The following is a 26,559-nucleotide window of genomic DNA, read 5'->3' as shown; positions in this document are numbered from 1 at the left end:
GGCGTGCACTTTTGGATTTTCCAAATTATTTATTGTTAATTATTATTATTAGTAACAACTGTAATTATATTTCTATCTTATTAGATTTTGTGAACTCTATCCCTAAGACACATATTTGTTTGCATTGGTTAGCAGGTAAAGAATGTTATGAAAAATATCGGATCACTTTGTTGTTTTGGCAAACATTTTAATTTCTATTTTAATTCTCTATTTAAAATTAAAAATACTTTGATTTCCAAATCAAGGAAAAGTCGTAATTTAAAACACTTTATAATCGTATGATTGTAACAAATAGTAATTATAATTAATATCACTGGGCCTAATTGGGTGTACCGTGTACGCTAAACTAGTTAGTGTTGTGGACGGACGTTCAATGGTGCTCGTTCCATTCAAGTTTGGTTCGAAGATATCAGAATATAAAAGCGCTTGGCCGCTTGCAATACACCAATTGGTGTTAATATATGTATGTTACACTAATAATATAAACGGTTTAACTTCAATCAGTACAATAGTATGCCAACTTACCAATAACAATATTTCATTCGAAATCACATCACAAACTTTTCGATATTATACCGTCAACACAAATAACACACGAGTCTTAAGGGGACAAAATATTTACACAAATGTTTTTTCAGCCTTAACAAGCAATAGATAAACGCTATTGTGGAAGAACATTACAAAATAAGGCTAACACTGATAAATACGGACACGATCCGATCTTTCGGCCATTACTTGACACCACAAACTAACGTCAAGGCAATTGGCGTGCGAGCGTGTCGCCCGTTTTTGACGTTGCCATAAATCTTAATGCTGCCATTATAAAATATTTTAGTCTCAATGTGTATACTTAAAAATATATCTGTTTGAAAGTAAAATAATAAACATGAAGGAAATTATTGACTTGATATAATAAATATACGCATTATAATCAAATGTTATTAAAAATATGGAATAAAATAATGTACAAAAGACCGACTTTCTTGCCAAAGAAAGACGATTCGCCTCACTATACGTCAAAATTATTTCGAATGAGATTGACAATTGAGTATGCTGCATAAAAATCAAAACAAACAATATTAATTTATTAAAATCAATTACAATGGTGAAAATTAGAGATGCAGCATCAGCGTTTAAAGCATTAAATGGTTTAATATGTGTTTACAAACCTTCATGCGTATCAATTCCTTCAATACAACATAAAATCGTTACAAATTTATGTAGAGGTTAGATTGAAGTAAATTCAACATTATAATGGGCACATTTAAGAAAGGAAAGGCTTGAAATAATATGTTTTTACAGATTTAAATGCCCTACCGGATAGACCAAGAGAACAACGTGTGGAGATCGTGGGCGCTACCAATGAACCCATGCAAGTGAAGCTTGTTCCAAATTATGCAGATGATCCTTTAGTTTGTGGACCCAGATATCTAAAAGAAGATTTTAGATGCAGTTGGGCAACATACTTGGGTTTATTCAGTAGTGGTATTCTATGTAAGTCAAAATAATAATCTTTGAGTGTTTTTGTGTTGAAATATAAGAACACAATCATTTCTTAGTTTACTGACATAAATTTTGGGGGCATAGACAGATAGATATAATATGTTTGATACTCTTTCCCAAAGTAATAGCAAATTATTAATTAAATATTATAGTTATAAGTAATCACTAATAATACCTAAATGTTTCATTCTAGTATTAGGAATAAATGACGGAACAAAACTAACACTCAAAATAAATACGGGGAGGCCTACAAGAGCGTTCAAAGTTCATGGACAGCTCGGTAAAGCTACAGATACATACTTCTGGAACGGTAAAACTGTAGAGCGCAGTACCTACAACCATGTGACAAGAGAGAAAATAGATAGAGTTGTTGCCCATATGCAGGCTGCTCATCAGAAAACTATGTTTGAGTAAGTTGTTTATTAATAGCTTTAATAGTGAAAAAAATTAATTAAATTGTAGTATTTGCTGTTCAAACCTAAAATTTACCTTTTTATTTTAAATTAGATATGTACAAGCTACAGTTTATTATTTTATTTTATGCCTATAGTTTATGGTTAATTTTCTTAAAGTTGAGGGTAGACAATAAAAACCATATCAAATAATTAATATTGTGGGTATGATAATAAATGTAATTTATTTCACAGATTATCAGGTCTACACATGGAATCACAGACCACATATGAATTAGCTGCACAAGGATTAATAAGGCCAGCAAATAGCAAATTACCAGTACTGTATGGTATTAAATGTGTATCTTTTGAGCCTCCTAACTTCATACTGGGTAAGTAACATTTCTGTTATGCTATTAGAACAGAAAATAATTGTTAAAAAATATGCATAGAAGATTGTGCTGATACTACTTGAATATTAACATTTGAACGTTGAAATACTCAATAGTTAACAAATACAATTATTTTCCCCCAAGGATGATTTTTTGGCCTTTTGGTGATATGTATATTAGTTTAGTAATTGCTTTTATAAATTAATCCTGATAAAACAATTTCATGTCATCACGCTATACCAAACATTTTCTATTACACCACTGTAAGTCGAGTATTTGTCAAAAAAACTTGACCAGTTAATAATAAAAATATATCTATGTGAATATGTTTTTATTATTAAATGAAGTTTTAAATTTTGCTCTAGATTTCCTTCCTCTTATTACTAAGAAAAACCCTTTTTTTTTTCAGAAATTCAATCAGTCAATGAGTACGACAAATACCTCTGGACCATAGTACATGATCTTGGTGTTCAATTGAAGACATCAGCCTACTGTACAGCAGTACAATGCATTAGACAAGGCAAGTTCAACTTGGAAGATGCATTATTAAGAAAACATTGGAAGTTAGAACACATAATAGACAACATGAAGGAATGTGAACAGATTCTTAATGAAAATGAGCAGATGATTAGACAGAAGTCGGCACATCTTGTGTAGTAATAGTTATTAAATTATGTATAAGTATTAGATTTGTTATGTAAATAAAACACAGTGATAATAAAAATTATTTATTTTACAATTTAAGCTATATAAAGTTAATATTGAAAAATAACAACTTTAATATCTTCAACAAAAAGTTCTTACAATATATTCTGAGGGCACTAAGGTTTTAAAGAAGTTGTTTTGCACAACTTTTACTCTATAAACGACACTTTCATTACACAATATTCTAACATATTGTCATTATTCAAGTAAAATTATTGGTAGGTACAATGTTCTGTGCACTACCTTAATAATGTTTTAAATGATAAATGCACCTGGCATTCATGGGCCTCATTTATCACTTTTAATTTGTAATATCCAAGTCTTTTATTTGCTTAAATCACTCACTAAGATAATATCAAGTACTACTATTTGATTGTGATGAAGTTGGTGTCGTAGCTTGTTTCTCCAACTGCTCAATCCTTTTATGCCTTATCATGTTTGATAAAATACCATCAAAGGAAGTGGTTTTCTTCTTAGCAGAGCCTCTAAGTGTGTCCTCGCCTTCTCTACGTACTCGTAAATGTAAGGAATTGTGCACCATTTCATCCATAAAGTCAAAATCTGATTTCTCTTCCCGAACTGGCGAAGTTTGCATCGCTTCAGGCTGATTCTCTTTGCTCACTGCTACGGGGGAAGGGGCCCGTCGCCCGGGACATTTCCACTCCAAATTCAATGTTCCTTTTATCTCTATTGTTTTGTATAGTTCTTCCAATTCATTTGGGTCCGGCATCCAACTCTTTCCGATTGTTACACCACACTTTGAAAGCTCGTCATCCGAACATGGTAAATCCCAATCGTCGCCCTGGATATCTGAACTCATATTGAAAAATATAGGATAGTTGGATTTCTAAGTTTTCAATAATTGTATTTTGTTTACAATTTCTATAATAAATTAATAGCTATGACAGTTGACACTTGACACTGAAATGTGAGGAGCACAGAGTACCTACATCATCACTACATAGTATAAAACAAAGTCGCTTTCCCTGTCCCTATGTCCCTTTGTACGCTTAAATCTTTGAAACTACGCAACGGATTTTGATGCGGTTTTTTTAAATAGATAGAGTGATTCAAGAGGAAGGTTTATATGTATAATAACATCCATTAAATAGTGGAGAAGTACTGTTATTTTTGAGGTTTCTAATGTGATGTCGTAAATAATTACATTTTTTCCGCTTACATTGCAAACGCAGGCCTACGAGTTTTATCAAAATAATGTACTAAGTATTATACACATTGAAAAGGTCTACAGAAAAGTCCGCGATGGTATATGTCTATCTCTTATGGATAACCCACAATAACTTTTTTTTGTCATTTACTTTTTACGACAAATAATGGCTAATTTTCGATGTGATTTTAACCAATACAGCATTTATCCGTAACCAATTAAATACCTTCAATACATTGTTCATTTAATATAGATCTATATGGCCCTTTACACCGTATGATTTAAGTGAATATTTTCGAAGATATTACAGATTTAAAAATTGCGGGACGTAGCGTTTGCGGCGGTACCGGCCGGCCTATCTATTTTATACCCGTGCGAAGCCGGAGCGGGCCGCTATGTTTTTAATTTTTATATACTTACAACGTTCACAGTTTAGTTTTTCTGTAGTGTATTTAGATCAGCATTGCACCCGTGCGAAGCCGGGGCGGGTCGCTAGTAATTAATATCTCGTTTTTATCGTAGTATTGGATGTAGTTACTATAATTTACGAAGAATCCTAAGTTGATAATAATCAAGTCCATAGAAGCGCTCACGGTGAACTTGGTTCAATATTATGTACACATTACACAGCTATGTATTTCGATTTATTTTGTGGCATGCCAGGCAGTTTCTCCCTAGCAATTATAATTGCTCCGAGCTCCCTAGCCACATCCCTAGCTTTGAAAGTTGAAGTTGACATTTGACATATCATATTTCGATCATGCGATTGTCACATTGTTCACGCCGTGATTGAAAAATCAAAACAAATAGAAATAACCTTACTAATTTCGATAACGTTGTGTAATTTAAATCCCAGCGTTATTCATTGCATTAAATATTTAAATTAAAATTTGAATATGGTGTTTGGAAGCGTTTCGTCGTCATCAGACAGTGAATCTGAAAGTGAAGGTATTGCAAGGTTAGTTTTCATAAACAAACCAGCAAATAGATAATGATTTTCCAAATGTATATCCAATTAATTTCTTTAAATTATCCAGATTATGCGATTGCGAGGTATGTGGAAAGAATAAAGCCAAGTATACATGTCCGAGATGTGAAGTCAAAACGTGTTGTTTAGATTGCGTGAGGATACATAAAGCAGAATTAGAATGCAATGGGATCAGAGATCGGACGAAATTCGTAAGGATAAAGGACTTTACAGACACTGATTTGCTAAGTGACTACAGGTTATTGGAGGAATGTGCTCGTTTTGTGTATGCCGTGAAAAGAGATGAGAAGAAAAAGTTTACGAGGATTGACAAAGACTTGCCGATTGTAAGTAATGTTAATTTTTTTATGATTTGATGCAAGCTCTATAAGTATATAAATTAATTGGAGACCTCAAATTGTGACTGTGCTTATCTGAATGAATGTTAAATATTATAAAAACCTTATTTTCAAACCTTTAATAAGGTTTCTTTAAATTTTACAGTATTTTGTCATTGTTAATAATCCTAAACATTAAAATGTAATTGTTGGAAGAAGTATATTGCATATAAATTTCATCTTGAAATATCAAAATATAGCATGTTTAACCATTAAATAAATAAATATAGCTAAATAGTTTAACATAAATGACCAGTGTTTATAGTCATATGGATTTCTATAATCAATACTTTTCTGTTGCAGCATTTGTATAAACTCAAGTTAGCAGCAAGGAAAAGGGGGATAGTTTTACAATTTCTAGCCAGAAACTTTACTAGGAACCAAGTGAATACTACAAAATATGAATTCAAGAAACATATAATTAACTGGAGAATAGAATGGATGTTTCCAAATGTGGAGGGCATTCCTTTAAAGTTTGTTGATGAGAAATGCCCGGAAAATACTAAATTATCAGATCTGTTGGATAAATACTTGAACCCTGATGGAGTACCTTTTGAAGGGTCTAAAGCTTTAGCGTTTTATAGATCAGCTGGTCTTAGTGGTGTGAAAGTTTTATTAAAAGGTAAATATTATTTTTTATAAAATCATTTTTACATTTGTTTGCTTATGCTAACCAATTTGCTTAAATAAATAACTCCAATATACATATAAAAGCCATGCAAGTCATGGTTAACTCGGTAATATAATCTAGGATTTACTCTACTGATCTATTTTTACATATTTTTCAGCTGAAAAAGTGAAGGGATCACAAAAGAAGTTTTTTGAACTGGACCCAGCAGAATCTGTATGTGAGAATTTATCAGGGAAATGTATTATTGAGTTTCCCATTATATTTGTGGTGCTTAAGGACCATGCATATAACTTCGAAATTATCACACCAGGTACTTATGGTTTTATTTATTTTGTTTTCTTGACAAAAATTAGCATTAGTCCTTGCCCAAGGTTCAGTAATAAATACATTTAAGAATTAAAACAACAACAACAAACTCAAATCTTTCTTAATAGTTTTAAAGGCCAATTTTTTTTACAGAAGATGAATTTGATTATGACAAAAGTGAACCTACTGAAGCAAATGTTCAAGAAAGTCAATCTAATGTTATTACTGACAGTAAACCAGAAAGCAGTAAAAATGGTTATAAGAAACGTCTCTTGCTTACTGAAAAGATTGCACAAGAGAAGAAAGAAGAAATAGAGAAAGAGATTAAGGAACAAAGAAAGAAGAAACCTAAAAATCTTTTGTTCACTACTGGATATTCGTCAGAAGAGAGTATACATACTGATAGTGATGGTGAAACCTAATTGTATAAAAGTACAAAATAATTGAATTATATAAGGAAAAGATTAATCATTCCATTGCTATGGAACTCTCCATTTCTTTAATACAAAAATAAGACAAATTGTAACTTAAAAATTCTATAAAAATGTTTTGTAGCCATATATTTTGCCTACTACAATGACTTGTAAATACTACTGGACAGAGATGTGAAATAAAAACCAATCAAACATTAAAATAACATTTTATTTACAACATTTCAATAACAAGTAACTTCTTCTCAGTGAGAATAAACAAATATTCGTTTGTCGCGTTTATACCTACAACTTCACCGTTCTTTTCAACATTTAATACATATTGCTGGCCAACTTTGACATTCTTCATTGACCCACCAGTTCGTTTTCGTAATTGACAGTCTGAGTTGTTCGTACTTTTGTAAATGAATACATGTCTTGAAGCTTCACATACGACACTGTAGGCGAAATTGGGTGGACATGTTACGAATTTTCTGTTCTGTTTTGATGATTGGACATAACCAAATGCCATGAGGGTTCCTTGATGTTTAATAGGCCAGGTATCTGAGTTAATAAGTTGGGAGTATGGCTGCCATATGCATGCATCGACATCATGTCTGAGACAGAGTGCTGGCACTTCTTGAGTTTCCAGTTTCAAGCTGAACAAATATTGGTGTACGCTGAGTGGAACTCTGTGCGTTATGGAGTGGTTTGTAGCATCCAATCGAACTAAAAAAATAAGTGAAAAATTAATTATAAAGAAAGAGTTTGCAACACAATATTTTTTTATGAATAAAATAAAATATTTATTTCATTAAGTAAGAAAATGAGGAACAAATATAAAGTAGTTTCAGTCCAATATTAATAGTAGTGTATTAATAAGAAATAATGTACTTTACTGTCATCACTACATAGTATAAAACAAAGTCGCTTTCTCTGTCCCTATGTATGCTTAAATCTTTAAAACTACGCAACGGATTTTGATGCGGTTTTTTTTAATAGATAGAGTGATTCAAGAGGGAGGTTTTAGCATATAATTTATTATGTTTTAGACAAAGCGGGTGAAGCCGCGGGCGGAAAGCTAGTCTGTTATAAGTAAAATTTATTAAAATAAATACATACCCAATACAGTATCCTCTTCCGATGCAGCATCACATTCCTCTAGCTCCTGTGTAGACAGACCAGGTACAGATTGATCAACCGCTGTTACTTCCGTCTCTGCACACAAGTGCATTAACCGTCTATGAACTTCCTCCACCAGACTAGGGTCCAAGATCTGCTCACCAGTCTTATCCCCACCATCGATCAGCTCATCCCACATCATACTCTCAGATTTCGTCATCAAAACATCAACTTGACCACTCTCTCCAACATTCCATGAAGTCAACTCGCTGTCTACTTTATTTTTCAACTTGCCGCATACAAAATCTTTGCCAGCATAACTTATCTTTACATTCAGAGGAGATACATTCACATGTAAGAGTTTTTTATCAAAATTACTTTCTAATTGTAATGTAATTGTTATGTCATCTGCAGTTTGGAGCCATGTGTAAACAATCTGCCGAGGTTGCTCCTTCTTGGGCTCAGTTATATCATTTTCTGAATCTTGTGTGAATTTAAATAAATTATCAGAAGCTATGTATAGTGCTGAACAGCTCCCTTCAATCGCTGCATAATGCACAATGCCTTTACCTTGAACCTGTTTAGTTACAGCCTGCACCCACCCTTGGCCATCATTTTCGAAAGTAATCCATGTTAAAACAGAGTTAAAATGTTTATCATTCTGTTCTACAGATTGTAGAAGACAGTGCAGCACTTCTTTGTTATCTTTTGTTTGCACTCTTGAATCAACAACTACAAAATATTTGCCATCACCAAGGGCCAAACTGGAATGTGATGTGTTCCATGGCTGTTTTTCCGTAGCAGGTTTATTCCGTAATCCAGTATCAACAATATGTAAATAGCCTGTACCATCACTTATAACAGCTAGTGTACATGAAGGGAATAATAAGCATAAGTTAAAATGACCCGATTTCCTTTCAACGTGCGCTGGAACATCGTAGACAATGGCTTGTTGGAATGTACTGTTAATATTCTCAAACGTAATGTTCCGAACTTGTTGTTTATTGTCGATGTAATAGTAATTGAAAGCGTGGTCCCAGTGATCAATTATGAGGTGATTATGAAGCGCAAAGAGCTTCGCATGGACGAAGGAGAATTGAACTTCATCGGGATATAGCCTGTCTACTGGTGAGATCAGTTCCAAACTGTGTTGGGCCAGAGCGTTGAGATTTAACTTGTATCCTTCGAATTCGTGGTCCAGTAATCGGCGATTTGGTCGCAGTTCAACTAAGTTAGATGGAGGCATTTTCTTTTTATATAAACAAATGTTATTCTGAATGTAATATTTACTTTTTATAGTAATTTTTGCAATATGCTTGCACCGCAATAATACCGTAAATATTATTTTTATTTATGACATTGACAATGACAGTATTTGAAAATTCATAGGTATCTGCTACAGATTATTAAAAAATGTCAATTAGATTTATCTGCGATTGCGTTATTTATTCAATAAATTTATTATTTTTTAATCATTACGCTTCCTAAAGAAACCTGTAATAATATACTGCGGTCTAGTAAATGTTGAATACGATCTGTGAAAGATGAATTGAAAATCATATAATGTGGCAATGTTATGAATAACGTCAAACGCCAAAGTGTCAGCTGTGAGCTGTATCTGTATATGATCTGTATCTGTATCTCGCAAGTGGTGTTTGTTTACTTTTCAAATTTCAACATGGATAAACTCAAATTTCAATAATTTTTCATAAAAACTATCCTTTATTTAGTTGAAAGAAAATAATAAACTTTTGCAATGGCTTGTGACAAGTACAATTCGTATCGTAATGAAACATTTTCAGAACAAACACCATTTGTTAGTTTGTTGTAAAATATATAAATAATAAGATTTACTCTGTATTTGTGCACTAAACATATTTTTTAATCCCTTTTTAGGAGGATTTCTTTTTCTTTGGCACTGTACGTGATTTAGAACATAAAATAACAAATAATAAGACAGAGATAATTCGATGCCGTACTGTTGGAATAATGCAAAGTCTAAATGGTCATTTTTATTTGAGCGATGTAAGTTTTCTGAAAACAGTATCTACTATAAGAAATACTAATTAAACAAATACATAATAACGTATATTATGATACTTATACCCTTAAAAAATTGATATGAATTTAATATCATATGTAACTATATAATAGAATTTTAATCTAAAATAATTTTCAATTTTAGATTGACCCCAATTCTAAAGCTGACTCACGGAAACTGCTCATAAATATAGCATATTTAAGAAGCAGTATGCCATGTAGTGTAATACCAAATGGAGTTCAAATTTTTGGCACAATTGAATGGCATGAGAAACCAGTATTATTTGCTAACATATTGCAGGTGATTAAAAAAACTGAGTAATTAGTAGAATAATAATATTTTATTTTATTTAAGAATAATAATATTTTATTTTATTTTATTAAAACAATATTTTTACAAAGTCAATTACTTTATCACCTATATCAGTCTATTAGAGGCTTAACACTATTTAACTTTTATATCAAACCCTTTTGTGTTTATCTTAAAAAAAGTAGCCTTTGTTGGACTCCAGGTCTTCAACTACTTATATACATACCAAATTTCATCCAAATCAGTAAAATGGACAACTAATAGACATTCTAACAAACACACTACCAAATATTTACATTTATCAATGTCCAGTCAATAAATTAAGATTATTTAAGTTTATATTTAAAAAAATATTTTGACCAATTTTATGTTTCATGTTATAGGTCCTAAGTCTTCCAATGATTATACGATTGAAGAATGCCATAACTGGAATAACCAACATACACTTGGCCACACATAAAAAGGATTGTGAAGAAAATGTATGAAGATAATCATTTCAATCTTGTTGAAAGTGCTGTGATATTTGAATTAATTATAACTTGAATCATGTTTTAATAAGTATTTGGTGTGATAATAATAAAAATAAAGTTAAGTTAGTTAAGCAATATTTCTATCACACCTTTCATAATTTTTATTAATTAAAAACTTCACTCAAGAACTGCCGCGGTAAAGCTATTGCATAGCATCGCATCGCTCTGCCAGTTGGAGTGGGGGGTGTTAGGATATATAGTCACAGACTTTGAGCGCGGTTACGGAATTTTTACATTTGGTCACCACGCTCAGTCTGTGATAAAAGCTATGCAATAGCTTAACAATATTATTAAGCATTTTCTAACCTGTTTCTTATAATAAAGCAGACTGGTAAGCAGGATTTTTTCCAATCTTTTATTTGAACAAAAAACATTCATCAAATAAAAATTGTGATCATTTATAAATAAAACAACAATATTTGAAAAGAAGGCATTTATTACATCTTAAATAAATATATTTAATAACAAGAGATGTAAACATTTACAACATTCCCCCACCCTCCGTAGGATATAAAAATAATTGGGATACATACACCATCAAGCCATTTTTCTGCAACATGCAGTGTGCTTTGTCAACTTAATTATATTTCTTTTTATTTAACGGTCAAGACAAATGATTATATTGCAAAATGTTCAAACAGTAATAATATTTTGGAATCAAAATTTAAAAAAAAAATTATAAGTAGTTTATACAACTTTGAGATAGTAAATATTGTAGCATATTTTTTTATCTTTAGTAGATTCTTTCGTGGAAAAAAATATTACTAATAATAAATTATAATTTATCTACAATTTTGGCAAAATGTTCTACAATCTAGAAGAAATAATATACAGTTTGTTTTAGTAACAATGAGATTTTGTCTCAATATTGATAGAATATAGCAATGGTTTATAGATATTAAAAATACTATTTTTCAATACTTATTGATTCGTTAAATCTATGTCTTTTATTTAAATGTTAATTTGCAAAATAATCATTTGTGACAGAAACCGTGGTTGTATTGATGGAATGCATTTAAAAACTTTCCTTAACATCATTTAGGATAAATTTAGGTTCAGTCAATGAGAAAAACCATAAATTATTCTATATCTTTCACTAAGTCAGTGGATTGCTAGAATTTTTTATAAACAAGCATGTAATAACATAAAATTTAATAATGGTTAGACTAGAAGCAGTTTTTAAGAAAAAAAAAACGAAATATAGTCAAATGCCAATTCCCATATGCTGTAAAAAAATACCATTATGTATACCTAATATATAATCCATACAAAATCCAACTCGTCTACAAATCCACTGACGTTTATCGAACCTACAATATCCAGAAGTACAGCACAAACACGAGCAGCACCACTGCGCCGGCGGTCGCTTTCACCAGCATTGACTTGGTGTTGAGGTATGTCGCGTCTTTCTTGTATTTCTGCGACATCATTGACAAGTTCTGCGTTTTCGTGTCCAGTTCTAAAAAAGAAAATGATTGTTATAATTTAAAGCTGAAAGGTAAGGTATAAAGGTTCCATAATTCCCATTAACTCAGATTTGTCCCATTTCTAATTCCATTGGCCAGCATAGCGTCAAAGCACAGTCAAAGCCACTTTAATTGGCATTTTTCATCTGCAATTGCCAAAAATCTCCCCCTTTCTTTTTCTCTTGATCTAGATCCCCCTCTTTTTTATCCTCCCCCGCTCACCGGACAGCACCGCGCCGCGCTGCAGCACGTCGTCGATGTTCTGCATCATGATGCGCTGCACGTCGCCCAGCTGCCCCCCGAGCTGTGCGGCGGCGCCCCCCGCGCGGCGGGCGCGCGCTCCGCCCTCCGCGTACTGCTTGCGCGCGCGTTGCATCCACGTGTCGAACTCGATGAACGTGTAAGGGCGGGTTACTGTGTTAACCTGCAATAGTTTTCAAAACTATTAGCATAAATCTAAAGTTATATATTTGATACAATATGTGATGTGAATATTGTTCAAAGATTTCAAGCTCCAATATTTGTGTAATCGTTAAGTGTGCACAGGCTATTCTTCTAACACAGTCAGTCAATCAGTTAACTTCTAACACAAAATCATACCATTAAAATGGTTTATGCTCTGTTAAAACATGGAACGAACAGACATACTTTTGCACTGTACTTAATTAAAAATTTAAATATGAAGTATAGCTTATAAAGTTTAATCATTGTGCCAAAAACAATTTGTATTATTTGTTATTCATTTATAATCTTGTGAAATCATCAACTCATTGTGACCTAATTAGATGAATAAGTTGCACAATATTTGGGGACAGTTTCACTGCTAGCATATTATGATGTCACAGATAAACTATTTCATACCTCTTCAATTCCAACATAAATTAATTGTAATTTTTTCTGACAAATATTTTTGTATGGTGGATAAATTCACTGTACAATGTCTTTTACAACAACTAACAAAACTTACCCTTTTGCCGTACTGCTGATAGAACTCTTGTGCGATTTCCTCTAAATAACTGAATGCTAGTCGTTTACTGTAATTCCGTTCACAGAGCACCAGGTAACATATTTCATTCTCTATCAAATAGCTGAAAAATGGATTGAATGTTTGAGTATATTTTGTGGTAACAAAAACCGGTAGAGAACTTTTCTTGCTGTAGAATCAATTTTTTTCTATTATTTGAGTAATCTTGTTATTTTTTTGGTTTCAATATATGAATTTTAGCCGCAGAAATAATATATACATATTTTAAAACATATTACATTAATAAATTACTAGATGATGTTACAAAATAAAATAAATTGCAAATAAATAAACCGCTACAAAAAAAACTAAATTATTTTTTAGAATTGAAAAAAATACAACAAATTATCAGACGTTAAAAAATAAAATAAATCGCAAATAAGATTAACCAAAAGCGAACCAAAGCCTCAACTCACTGGAACAGATAAGGGCCAGTTTCAATGGAGCAGCGAACAGGAGACTGCGGACTTAACTTCCTAAACAGCATTTTGGCTTGGTTCTGATACTCCAGGATATTGCAGCCGCTCTGCAAATTACCATTGCCGTTAAATAGCTAGTCTATAGTATAGACGAAGCTGTATAATTTTTTTAATTATTATTTATGAATTTACTAGCACATTCATTAATTCATTGGTATAAAAATATGATAGTTATTTTCTTATAAGATTTCTTTCATAACTTTTTTATTGTGTAGTTCTTGAGGAGATGTAACAAATTAAATAAAAAGCAAAAATAAAATTAAAAAATGCAAATATATTTGGGTAATAGGTAATATTATAATGTGTAATAAATGGATATTGTGCCAAGAACGTATATGTTATGAAACGAAGACATGCGATTGTTATAAACAGGTTTTTGTAACATAAATCAATTGCAAATAATTAATTTCAGTGTTCAATTTAAATACCTGTTCATCTTCTTGCATTGTTGCTGCTAGAGGCAGGCCGTCTACGACCCGGGCGATCATAGTCATTAACACCATTTTTATATACTTTAATAGTCCTCTTTGTATAAAAATAAATAAATTAACCACATTCAACGTTATTTGTACACTTTCCCTTTATTTTTTCCTTCTCATTATTTATTTCTTTGGAAACAAATGGAATTATTGCACGATTTTGACGGTTCGGTTTACACGTCAATACAAATGACAATGTGACATGTTAGTATCTACACGTCATCTTGTCTATGGAAACTATCAGAAGCGTTCAGTAATTATTATATTTAATTTTTGTTTATGGTTAAAAAGAGAAATTTTAAAGTCCGGGTGCACAATTTTACCTAAACTATGCTTTACTATTGTAAATTCTACTAAGACTGTAAATTTTAAAGAACATAATAATATGGTTTAGTTAAACGCTGAAGCTAGAAGAGTATAATTGTAGACAAATATAGCTTCCTCTATAAATGAACACAAAAGAGTTATTTTACAGATTAATCGAGAATCGAATTAGCATAATTTTTGGAACTAGTTGAAAAATATTGTGGATGTTTATCCATATTATTTCATAAATAGATAAAATAAAATAAATAAATATTCAGGACAATTTTCACACACGGCACGATCAGTACTAACAGGCTTAGCTTTAGCCTAGCTGATAAACATACATAATATATAATCTATACTAATATTATAAAGAGGAAAAGTTTGTAAGTATGTATGTAAGTATGTATGTATGTATGGTTTTCACGCAAAAACTACTGGACCGATTTCAAAAATTCTTTCACCATTAGAAAGCTGCATCTTTACTGAGCAACATAGGCTATATTGCATTTTCAAAAAAATTAGAGATCCTTACCAAAAATGCAATAATGTAACCCAAGGTGTAAAAAAATCCTCAATAAAACTTCTGTCATCGCGTACGCTGCGGAATCTATTGAAGATAGAACAAAAAAATGTTCTACGGTATTATAGAATGGATCAATATCTACAAGAAAGTCCGCGATACCATATGTCCATCTTCAGTAGTTATGTTACTACAACAACTTTTTTACGTTTTCAAAGTAAATAGAAGTGCCGACAGTAATCAAACCATGTTATCCATACACATATATTAATCCTTATCCCATTAAATGATGTTTTATTATAGACTGTTTCAATACCAGCAAAATACTTTTTAAATGAAAAGAATTGGATATTCCATTCAAAAGATATAACGAATTTTTAAAAGTGTCAATCTACAGAAAATAGTAGGTATACTGTTCGAGCAGGCCGTAGTGCGGGGGTCACGGAGGAATTCTACCAATATGCGTCTTGACGGAACACAGTGGGGTTTTCGTCGGTAGGAATCCGACATAACCCACGGCACCTCCCCCGGAGGCCGTGGGTATCTATGAAAGATTTCCCCACTAAAACAAAAAAAAAAGGCCGTAGTGCGGGACGGGGTAAAGGTGATTTTCATGTGATTAAAAATTAAACCTATAGTCCGACCTATAGTATACTTTTCACTGTAACGATATCGCTATCTATGCGGGTGAAACCGCAGGGCATTGCTAGTTTTAAATAAATACTTAAATAGATAATTAACACCCAGACACAGAGCAAAAATCTATGTTCATCATACATCATAATTGTACAGTGCACAAGGTAGATAATTATATATTTAAAAAAATGTGTGCGTGTACCTACTAGTGTACACACGTAAGAAGTGAAACTTCTATATGTAATAATTTACTATATGCAACTTTACAGAAATACGTCGAATCATGCGTGGTAGGGATAAGAAAAAGATTGCGCGTAGGTAACGGAAAAATGTCACGCGTAACGAAAAAATGTTACCTACACTAAATTTTTTTCCAACCCCGATAAAGAAGTTTCACTTCAATAACTGAAATCTTTCAACAAAATACTTATTAAACCCTCACGTGATGCAGAAAATGTAACTAAAGCTTAGCATGAAATAAAGATTTTGAACTCTTGATTCTAGAATGTAATATTGCAATCGTGTAGCTAGAGCAAAAATCGTTAGATGTAGGTATCCTGGAGACTAAAGGTGTCTGTTTTTTAGAGAATCGTCATCATAAACAAATAAAACTTTAGCTGGAAGCATAACATATCATTCAGATGTTACGACAAGGGACATAAATATTAGTACTTTAGTAGTTTTTTGGTTCCATGAATAAAAAGTAAAAAATATAAGACTAACATAAATAATAGCTAGTTATAATATTGTAGACCTATTATAAAATTCAAAAGCAAGCAGAATTATCAGCAGAGTAAGCCACATAGTGTAATTTCTGATTTTTATTAGGTAGGTATCTACTTCTATATCGTTGTCGTTTCAGCGAAGAAACAACTACTACTTTTTTATAATTTAAAACAATTGTCCATCCTGTATAGGTACAACAAGGTCTTTTTATACATATGTATTGTGTTGCTTTTATTTTAGAAAATAAAATATATTATGATGTAGGTAATTAAAAGTTCTAAAAGTTCTATTAATAGACAAATCAATTATATTCTCTACTTTTAGTGCTGATTTTTCAATCTTTGGTTAAAACTTATTCGTCGAATAATGTATAAATCTACCATTTCAAAAACGTATTCTAATTGCCCGTACTAGACAGTTTACGTGACATTTTAATATTATCGTGTAATACTTTATTGGACGGATAAGTTTTATCCAAGCATTGAAAAATCGGCCCTTAGAAGATTTGATTTGTTAGAAGCTTTACTGGTGTAAAAAATTTCAAAAATCGAATCAGGAGTTTTCGAGTATATCCATTACAAACAGACAAATTAATAAAAACATCATGTCCATTGATTTCTGATAAACTATGAAACTACACTAATTGAGTATCTAATATCTACAGTATGTTTATGTTGGTATTTTCATTAAATTCGTTGTAATAGTCAATTTGTACAAAATGGTTCCATTGAATCGTCAGTTGGGTAACTATATAATCTTAATATTAGAGGGCGGATAATAAAAGATAAAGTTGTATTTTATTGTGGATATTTTATTAACATTATCATCATGCATCAAATTTATGTGCTAAATCATTTACACTTATAACTAACTATACATAGAAAAATAACTTAACTAGGGGGCAGAAATACAGTATTTGTTAAATTATACAACTAAAATTAAAATAAACGGACTTTAACTGCAATAACCTAAAAGCAAATGTAACGCAAAATCACTACCTATCTCACATAACTCTCAGAATATAATAAATTAATTTTCGAATTTAACGCATCAAGCAGGCTCTAAATTTCGTTGCAAAAAGTAAAACGTAAATTACAATAAAATTAAAAATAGACAAAACAAGACACAACATTTACGAATTACGTATTAATTTGGACATTAATTAATTAACGATTTAGTATATTTATTTATAATGAAAAAGTAGACAAAACGTGTAATTCCCATTCGGACGTTCCCCCTCCCCCTTATACCAAATTCACTAACCTTCTGATTGCTTCCGCGCTATAATTCACAATGTCTACTCCACAGAGCCTATCTAGCGACTCCATCGTCTACCTATAGGTCATGAGGGTGTGCGTTCAATTATCCTATTTACATTTTCATAATCTGTGCTTCATCAGCGGCCATTCAGAAACCGCTCCATCACGCCCCTGCCGAACCGGCGTTAAATAATTTAAAAATGAAATTTTAAGATACTAAGACTAGTCTCAATTAAAATAATTTTAACAATAATTTTTCGAAGTGCCATTAAAATTTACATTGAAAATTTAAGTACATTAATTATTAGAAACTTTGATTCGTTAACAACATCAATTCGACTAAATTTAATTTTTATATCGAGCATAATTTTATATGTCGCTCTGACATTTTGCCTACCGGTAACTCTTCAACACTAGCCGAATTATAAATTCTGAGAGCGCTCCCCTGCCATCGCCTGGTCCATTCATTACCTACTATTAAATTTATTTATTATATAATTTTATATTTTACAATAAAATTTGTAACCTATAGAACGAACTTTCCTAAAAAGGAAAAAAAAATGTATCACGCGGTATCGAGATCTGCGCAGTGGGCTAAAAAATGAATTATCTAAATATATAGAAAGTTATTCCTCTTTGTATATTCGTACTTATATGATAGTTGAATTTAAATAGAATTTTAAAAATACACTAATAACGATGATGCTTCTGCCAATTGCGCGGATCCGGCAATCATGCTCTCACGTGAGACAAAATAAATAAGTTAACCTACAATTATATTTACAAAAGCAAGAAAATAGCTCCGATAGAAAGTCCTTTCGAGAATTTCGCCTAACTACGTAAAATACGAATAAAATTTTCACGTTTTTATTATATTTATTGTAATCACATGAAACGGGCACTGGACTGGTTTGCTGGACTCGGCGTCCCTAACATTCGCGATCAATGTTAACACTGGGCAGACAATGAAAGTATATTTAAGTAGAAGGTATGTTTAAAGTATGAGTCTGCATTCCGATGCTCCCACACTTAGCACCCATTTTCTTAACGTTTCGATTCCCCTAAGGCTTCGGACCCTCATCAGTTCCACTCGAGGCGCGCAGGCCGACCATCCGATATAGTTCTGTTGCTTACTCGCTAATAATAATTATGATATATTTCAACGTTTTATAAAAATATCTCGTAACATATGGGAACAGTTTTGCGTGCACGGCCTACGCACTTCGCCACATCTTCAAGATTTGGACGCGTCTCTTATCTAACAATTCCTCTCCGTTCTACTCATAGACAAATAAAAACTATACATTATTGTACGTATGTGTATTAATATGTTTCGTCTGTCTTTGCATCGTTTGATAAAACGCAACGCGAACTAGACTACTGCTTATTCGATTTATTTATCAACTATTTAGATAAAAGTATTATGTTTCATTAACATTGGACCACAAATCGTTATTTATTATTAATATTTATTCAGGTAACAAAAATAGGGGTCTCGAGCTGATATTGATAGAAATTATATCACATAAATAGTTTTCTTTACTCGGCTTTTGAACTTTCTTGATATGCAGCGAAACGAATGCGATCGGTGGAAAGTTCCATATAGACAATTTATTTTTTCTGATATGTCAAAAAATGTCGGCTCGAGATCCCCGTCCAACAGTACTAACATAAATTTAAATAAACGAAATAAACTAGACGTGTTCTAAAACAGCTCACTTACAAGTAAACATCTATTTGTAATAATTAACACAATTAACGCACGAATTCCATCACTTAAACTATTCATCAGTTACTAACAGAAAGTTGGCAGTAGGTTTCAGTACTTACAATCGTAGAATTTATTAAAAATCCCACAAACACTTAAATAATATCAATTGAAAATTCGGTTTCATTAAGACGTCGGACATTTTACTTAACTGGAAAAAGAAGTGTCAGACGACTTAACAACCATGAATAATTGCGGAATGCACTCGATGCCTTCGCAGGACTATGGTCGAACTTTAACCGTCACAAATATACGTTAAAATACTGATTTAATAAATAATCTGTAGTGTCATCAAGGTGCATTCGTCGCAGTTATAGATGTCGGGCCACAACAAAGGAACAACGGCTAGATAATTGATTTACATAATTAATAGATATATAATATATAAACATGAGGATTAATTTGTAACAAGAACATAGTATGCAATGCATCGAAAGCACCAAAGGAAAATACATATTCATCTGAGGGATATATGATAATTTTCACTATAATATAATCATTTTACGTAAATATTTATTTAATAAAACTCTTATTTAGACTATACTTATTGCATATTGTAAAAAACTGTGTCGAATAAATTGTATATTCATAATATGTGTTTTTGCGTAGTTTTGAGGTAGGAAGTTCTGCGTACAGTCGGAGCCGACGATACATGTATACAAATATCAATACAAACATTTAAAAATTCGTTTCAACATTATACAAAATTCACTCCATACCATATAACATCTAGCAAATTTAAGTGTTCCTTTTGAAATTCCCCTAAAAATAGATATATAAACGTTTGAGCAATCAATTTCGTCTCTCCTACTCTGTAAATATATATTAAATTCAAAATCGATCGGATTACGTTAGAAGCGACCGTAATGCATGATGAGAAGAATTTACTATAAGTGAAAAATACGTAAGAGCGAAAAACGAGTGTCGAACGAGCGTCCCGAGAGATTCACTTAGCACTTTACGCGAGCGAGCAGTCTATTTCGACGATGTCCTTGGGCACGTCCACGAACTGGTACACGAGGCGCTGGCCGTCCACCTTGGCCAGGATGCCGCGCTGGTAGTAGTAGCGCAGCGCGCGCCCCATGGTCTCGTAGTTCATGTCGGGCTTGTTCTTGTGCAGCCCCCACAGCCGCGACACCGCCTTCGAGTCCACCAGCTTGAACACGCCCTTCTCGCGGTTCGTCCACTTGATGTAGCGCGGGCAGTACTCGCGGTCCTGCAGCAGCTTGAGCAGGAACTCCCAGAGGTAGGTGGTGGAGCCCTCGCGGGACTTGCGCTTGACGCCGGGCGTGGGCGGCGCGTCGGTGCGCGGCCGCTTCTTGGGCTTCAGCTTGTTGTGGTGGTGGTGCCGCTGGTAGTCGCCGAAGTCGAACACGGAGTAGGGCAGGTCGTCGTGCGGCAGCGGCGGCGGCGCGGGCGCGGCGAAGTGGTGCCCCCCCACGCCGCCCCCCCCGCCGCCGTACCCGTACGCGTACGGATCCCTCTCCACGCCACCCACTGGAAATTAACAAAAAAATCATTAATAATGAGGCTTGTAACAAATTATACTGAAGTAAGTCGGCAAAGAAATGCTTATTCGTAATTTGGTAATAATACTTTGTTTCATTAGGTAGGAAATCTATGGACAGTAATTTCAAAGTCTACATGAAAGCCATTTTGTAACAACAAAATATAGAGATTATAACACAAAATATATCGAGACTGTTAAACACAAAATATAACCATTTTTGTGTAATGTAGAGTTCATTCGATATTTTGTCCATTTAATTCCAAAGACCAGTTTTCCTTCGACACTCAACTCAGTTATTATTGTTGGGTCAAAAACAGTAATTATCTAAAGAGGAAATGCACTGCGATATTGGATTCCATTAAAATGTAATATAAAGTGGGTTAGAGGAATGTTCATTTTGATAAACAATGTTGCAATTGCTTTATGAAATTGTTCTTCAATTAAGACCAATATTCCAAAATATACAGAGGTTCTCAATTCGAGACAATTTTTTGTCACATATTTTTCATTCATGATCCCTAGGAGAAAGCTCAATTTCACTCCAAGTCTTAGTGAAAAATATGCAAAAAAACCCCAATTTTTTTTCAAAAGTATTATACTAAAGTTTATTAGGTATACTAATCATAATTGAATGTATACAAAATACATTGTTTATTCTTGTTGTAATAACAAGATGAATACATCTGAGAAGTCTAGCTCAATTAATGTTTGATAACAATTTAGTGCCAACAATTATACAGTGTTGTTTGTGCGGAAACGTTTTCTTTTCATAGACAACTAATCTATTGTAGAAGTGAAACATCATGATTTATTGTATGTAAATCTGTGTATGTAATTAATGTCTATTATTAATTAGTAATTTATAAGTAATTTTGATTTTAATGACAATTTTAATAAGGATTTTTTATGACAAAAACACTTGTCAAACACATTTCTTAAAAAATTATCATAAACTTATTAGGTAGGTACATGTTATTTAAAAAACCGTCTCTACCAAAAGTGTAATAACTTTTATATCTTACATAATATTATAATATTATTCATTGCACCGGTCCTGCCTTTAGATATCAGGACATATATTAATTTCATGTGTAATATGTTATTATTTGAAAGTGAAACTGACATGTATAGAGGAAAACGTGGCTCGGCGAGCCGGGTATTGGGGTCAAGGCAAGCGCTTGACGCAATCTAATACTATCTGCTACGCGCTTATCACTTACTGGGTTTTTATTTTATTTTAACTATTTCTATTCGTTAGTTTCATCTTTGTAAACGAGTGTAAGAGCCACAGACAATTAGAAAAAAAAATAAAGATGCATGCGCGGGAAATTTAAATTTAGAAGTGCGCTGTTTATTGATACAATAATAAACAGAAGTTTTATATCATTTCGTAAAAATCAAGTTTAACAAAGATCAGACAGTGTTAATATCATAAATCAAGTTTATGTTAACAATGTATCATTCAAATTTCAGTTTCTTTGTACGATGAAAATAAAAAAAAATTGTAATTCAATATTTCACAACATCTATCTTAACGTACTTATCAAGAACTGATAAAATAGCGATATCTACTTATGCAAGTTTCATAAATGATCTATATCTAGGTATGTATAGGTACCGACATAATAAAAACCAAACTTTGTTTAACAGCTGTTTGTTTGAGGTATTCGCGGAAAAATCATAAAACTGAGCCGAGCTGAGATACTTCCGACCTAAAAACATTTTCTGTAGATCAAAATAGATGCTCTTCAGGTCAATATCGTATTTTGCTTTGCCACAATAATTATTGTTCGAACTAGCAACACGATTGGAACAGTTTTTGAAAGAAGGAAGTTGCAATAAAACTGTAATTGTGTTATTTAGCGGCGTAATTTTAATGATAAGGAATTATTAATATTTAATACCTCGAGTGATTGCAGGAGTTCCGTTAGAAATATTGGAATTATGTAGTCAAATAATTTCAATAATGATTTACATGTCTCAGGTTATCTCTACTCTACTCTTTGGCTTTTAATTTTATATTCTGTGATCTATTCCTTGTAAATATTATTTTAAGAAAAAATGTAAATAACATACTGATATTATGTAACGCATACGCGATGGAATAATATTTTTAGTTTGCGCGATAAACAGAAGTCATGTTCGCGTCCGCAATCCGCCATATTCTTTCTAATAATATTATCTAAGTCGCGTATTTTCGCGCGACTTATCATCGGTCATTCACCCCATTGACACGTGTGCGCGTTCATCAAATAAGTGCCTACGATGTAGTATTATTTCTTAAATTCTTCATAAACACCATAGACTATTTTTTTTTTCATTTGACATTTTAGCGCGCGAATAACAGCGGTCACGTTTTTAAAAAGATTAATAAAAATTAGATTGTAGGGAGTAGGTATTATATAATAATTGACGCACATCTTAATATATGTATATAAATCTCGTGTCACAATGTTTGTCCTCAATGGACTCCTAAACCACTACACCGATTATAATAAAATTCGCACACCATGTGCAGTTCAATCCAACTTGAGAGATAGGATAGTTTAAACATGTAGGTACCTACCACGGGCGAAGCCGGGGCGGACCACTAGTAATAATATAATTCAATATCTTGGTCTATAAAAATAGCCAAGCACGATAATGTTTCATGTAAATACGAGTTACATCAAAGATCAAGTTCATTTAAAAATTGAAGCTATTTATCAAACTGACATAGAAAATAAAATGAGTCAAATCAAAAGGTGTAATTATTTACTAATTTTGCGATATATGGCGGAAATGTGATAAAATTGTTATTATATAACGTTATTTAGATAATATTATATCGTAGCTTATTTTTGTGGAAGTTTTTATTGTTTGTATAAAACTATGAAAGGAAAAGTTTGTGGTAATTGTTATTTTTCGTTATACTAAACGGAAGTGCTGAAACTAGGTTATTTCAGTCAAGTTTGCGTGTTAATTACAAATTAAAACGATCCAAGTGTACTACTTACATAAATAAATTTTCTTGGTGACAAAGTTCTTACAGAGCCTTAGGAAAAACTAGGTTTATAACGTTAGACTTCCTTTGTGGTTTTTGTTTTAAATTTCCTATGAAATGGTAAACGGAAATACTTATAATTACGCAATGCCTTAAATGACGAAACTTGTATTTCGCTAACATAGCAATTTTATTAGAAGTATCGATGATAAAGTTAAGTTTGTTTAATGCTGAATATACTCGATTGCATTCCACAAAACAAGGAGCTCGTTTAGTAACGGCATGAGGCGTCTTATTGGCGGGTATTTACAATTTAATGAACCGTTTCCATGTACGCCATAAAATCCCTCTCGAGCCTGGGAAGACAGAACAGAAAAAAGCGACATAACGTTCTATATTTAGCCATTGGCCGCATCCTACTGGTTCTGCAGTATCAAGGTTACGCCGTATACGGGTAGCGCTAGACTCATTAAGTTATGGGAAAATTGCTTCAATATAAACCTTAAACCATTGGCGTTTAGCTTTGTTTTATTCCTTGGCGTCCCCCTAACCCTTCAGGAACCGGTTGCGAGCGCATCCCGCGTAATAAATAGGTTACCCACAGACCTCTTGCTGTATACATAAAACAGTGTCTCGCTCCAATGCGGTTAGGAAACATGATAGCCTCCCTACGCTTTGACAATTGACAGCGATTCGAAAATCGAACAATATTTGAATTAACTGAATTTTGAAGAAAGCAAACGTCAAACAGTCGAAGAGCAAGTTTGAACACCCTTGTTTTTGTAATTTTTTTAATTGGGACTCCGCCAAAGCGACGATTGGCTTCAATTATTTTCCCGAAAATTTTTATTGGCAAATGTTAGGTCACCTTCCGTGTTGTTATGGTCGAGGACAAGAATTTATGTTGCAAAACAAGTTTTTATTTTATTTGTCAACGAGAAAACAAGAAATGTTGGTATGCTCTTCAAATTAGAATTAGGTATTTATTTATACGTTTTATTGCCGTCGGAAAATTACTTAATTTCTTGTTAGCTTGCTAATATTATATTATGCATCAAACATTATCTTTTAGGTAGTTTGCAAATTCTTATCATGATAAAAGTATAAGCCGGAGAGATATTGACATTTCCTCTCAGTAACAAAAGCGAATATTTCGCAAACAAAATGCTCTATCTTTTGGCGGAAGAGATAACACATTGCAAGAGTTACGAAACATTGCTTTGTTTTTTAGACAATATAAATAGATTTTTAGACAATTTTTTTGAAGCCACGTTTGCGTAGATAAAATCACGTGAATAAATATGGATTACGTCTTTTCAATATATTTACCTACATTTATGTATTTGAATTATGCATGAATTAGATTTTTTTTACAAAACATGTTTCGGCCTATCCAGAGGAAATCGTTAAAAAAAAGGGAAACAAATTTAAATTCGCAAAACGCGCAAGATTCAGGCATTCTAGTTTGATTGTCATGCGTAAACAATGCAATTTTTATGCACTCATATCCTTCCATAGACAACTCACAATGGCTACATAGGACGTTTTCCTGTGCGACCGGAAAGCGGTGTGCGTGTTTGTGCTAGTGTGTGCGTGCGTGTGTGTGTGCGCGACGTCGGATGAGGCGTGCAATGACCAGGAAATGACGCCGCCAGTTGACCTTCACACAAACACACTCCCGCGTCTCCCGCACAAGATTTCACTGAGCGCTTCATTTTCTGCGCCTTTATTACAACGCGAACGCTAGTAATTCGAGAGACACGAACCGAGATGAAAACGATATATAGTATGAAAATCTGCTCTCAGTAGAATTTAATTTTGATCCCTGTTTGTAGAGGCTGTTAGGGATTTAATTTACTGGGCCTAGAGCCGTTGCTAGGTACTCATTAAACGTTTTTGTGTTTTAGCTCGCACATGAGCTAACAGGGGACCGAATGCCGCGGGCTCTCGTTACTTTAATAAATGCCTAGATTTCGTTGTCGAGGTTAATTGTTAATTATAAATTGCGGCGTATCAAAGTGACATTGTCGCGTCTAATTTTTATTCCATTCTGTGATAATTCTTTATCAACGTAATGTAAACATTATTCTTTGTAATTTTAATATTTTATTTAAAATTCATTTCGGTCGAATGGCTGATATGTATATAAAATTGTAGGCGTTTAACAGAATTCCGATTTCCGAGATTCAAATTGTTACTTAATGAAGAAAAACATTAAATGCCATTAGCATCTTATCTTCTTCTTGAGAATAATAACCAGGCATTTCTTTCTAATCAGTCGTTTGAAGTAAAAGATTACCTAACTACCAATGAATTATATTTTACGTAAACTGTAGTGATATTATTTACAGTACAACTAGAGCTGCGTTAAGTAAGGTCAGCTCTGCGCCGGCGCATGCACCTTATGTAACAAAGATAACGCTAGAGGGCGACACTGTAATGGGGTCATCGATATGTATGGGATATCTCGCTATGGGACGATGGATCTATTGTTTATAGAAAATAAGAATAGGTCAAAATTTTGGC

The 26,559-nt window shown here is 32.8% G+C and overlaps 8 protein-coding genes across 17 annotated transcripts in view; 3 read left to right on the top strand and 5 right to left on the bottom strand.

Moving 5' to 3' along the window:
- LOC149489320 (uncharacterized) overlaps window positions 1-773 on the bottom strand; it is a 69,792-nt gene extending 69,019 nt beyond the window's left edge. For all 4 annotated transcript variants that reach the window (XM_089711947.1, XM_089711953.1, XM_089711933.1 and 1 more), the window contains exon 1: window positions 526-773. The gene's annotated coding sequence lies outside the window, so the exon portion shown is untranslated. The remainder of the gene's footprint in view (window positions 1-525) is intronic.
- A 271-nt stretch (window positions 774-1,044) lies between these two features.
- Window positions 1,045-3,020, top strand: LOC149489319 (pseudouridylate synthase TRUB2, mitochondrial). Its single transcript, XM_089711807.1, has 5 exons — window positions 1,045-1,226; window positions 1,303-1,494; window positions 1,697-1,913; window positions 2,151-2,287; window positions 2,697-3,020. The coding sequence occupies exons 1-5, from the start codon at window positions 1,103-1,105 to the stop codon at window positions 2,942-2,944; spliced, it is 918 nt and encodes a 305-aa protein (XP_089567933.1). The 5' UTR covers window positions 1,045-1,102; the 3' UTR covers window positions 2,945-3,020.
- Window positions 3,003-3,902, bottom strand: Pa1 (PTIP binding protein Pa1). The gene has a single exon (XM_089711820.1). The coding sequence runs from the start codon at window positions 3,810-3,812 to the stop codon at window positions 3,348-3,350; it is 465 nt and encodes a 154-aa protein (XP_089567946.1). The 5' UTR covers window positions 3,813-3,902; the 3' UTR covers window positions 3,003-3,347.
- A 1,012-nt stretch (window positions 3,903-4,914) lies between these two features.
- LOC149489317 (box C/D snoRNA protein 1) lies at window positions 4,915-7,138 on the top strand. Its single transcript, XM_089711797.1, has 5 exons — window positions 4,915-5,118; window positions 5,198-5,474; window positions 5,829-6,147; window positions 6,314-6,466; window positions 6,616-7,138. The coding sequence occupies exons 1-5, from the start codon at window positions 5,057-5,059 to the stop codon at window positions 6,882-6,884; spliced, it is 1,080 nt and encodes a 359-aa protein (XP_089567923.1). The 5' UTR covers window positions 4,915-5,056; the 3' UTR covers window positions 6,885-7,138.
- On the bottom strand, window positions 7,087-9,338 carry LOC149489316 (nudC domain-containing protein 1). The gene is made up of 2 exons (XM_089711786.1): window positions 7,995-9,338; window positions 7,087-7,601 (listed from the first exon to the last, which is right to left on the bottom strand). The coding sequence occupies exons 1-2, from the start codon at window positions 9,238-9,240 to the stop codon at window positions 7,108-7,110; spliced, it is 1,740 nt and encodes a 579-aa protein (XP_089567912.1). The 5' UTR covers window positions 9,241-9,338; the 3' UTR covers window positions 7,087-7,107.
- Window positions 9,339-9,625: 287 nt separating this feature from the next.
- LOC149489315 (uncharacterized) lies at window positions 9,626-10,989 on the top strand. The gene is made up of 4 exons (XM_089714931.1): window positions 9,626-9,810; window positions 9,891-10,019; window positions 10,180-10,335; window positions 10,728-10,989. The coding sequence occupies exons 1-4, from the start codon at window positions 9,751-9,753 to the stop codon at window positions 10,827-10,829; spliced, it is 447 nt and encodes a 148-aa protein (XP_089571057.1). The 5' UTR covers window positions 9,626-9,750; the 3' UTR covers window positions 10,830-10,989.
- A 303-nt stretch (window positions 10,990-11,292) lies between these two features.
- Window positions 11,293-14,522, bottom strand: Sec22 (vesicle-trafficking protein SEC22). Its single transcript, XM_089711773.1, has 5 exons — window positions 14,272-14,522; window positions 13,781-13,890; window positions 13,308-13,428; window positions 12,563-12,764; window positions 11,293-12,333 (listed from the first exon to the last, which is right to left on the bottom strand). The coding sequence occupies exons 1-5, from the start codon at window positions 14,344-14,346 to the stop codon at window positions 12,185-12,187; spliced, it is 657 nt and encodes a 218-aa protein (XP_089567899.1). The 5' UTR covers window positions 14,347-14,522; the 3' UTR covers window positions 11,293-12,184.
- Window positions 14,523-17,303: 2,781 nt separating this feature from the next.
- The window catches only part of Eip74EF (Ecdysone-induced protein E74), a 163,984-nt gene continuing 154,728 nt past the window's right edge, over window positions 17,304-26,559 (bottom strand). For all 7 annotated transcript variants that reach the window (XM_089711976.1, XM_089711968.1, XM_089711989.1 and 4 more), the window contains one exon: window positions 17,304-21,037. In XM_089711976.1, the coding sequence (XP_089568102.1) occupies window positions 20,499-21,037 (539 nt within the window). In that variant the 3' untranslated portion in view covers window positions 17,304-20,498. The remainder of the gene's footprint in view (window positions 21,038-26,559) is intronic.

This window comes from Colias philodice, chromosome 3, assembly GCF_061535455.1.
Source record: "Colias philodice isolate Cphi_HAF_F1 chromosome 3, ilColPhil1 Martin Lab GWU primary, whole genome shotgun sequence".
Taxonomy (NCBI): domain Eukaryota; kingdom Metazoa; phylum Arthropoda; class Insecta; order Lepidoptera; family Pieridae; genus Colias; species Colias philodice.
Note: the sequence above shows the minus strand (reverse complement) of the source record. Positions and strands in the feature narration are given on the sequence as shown.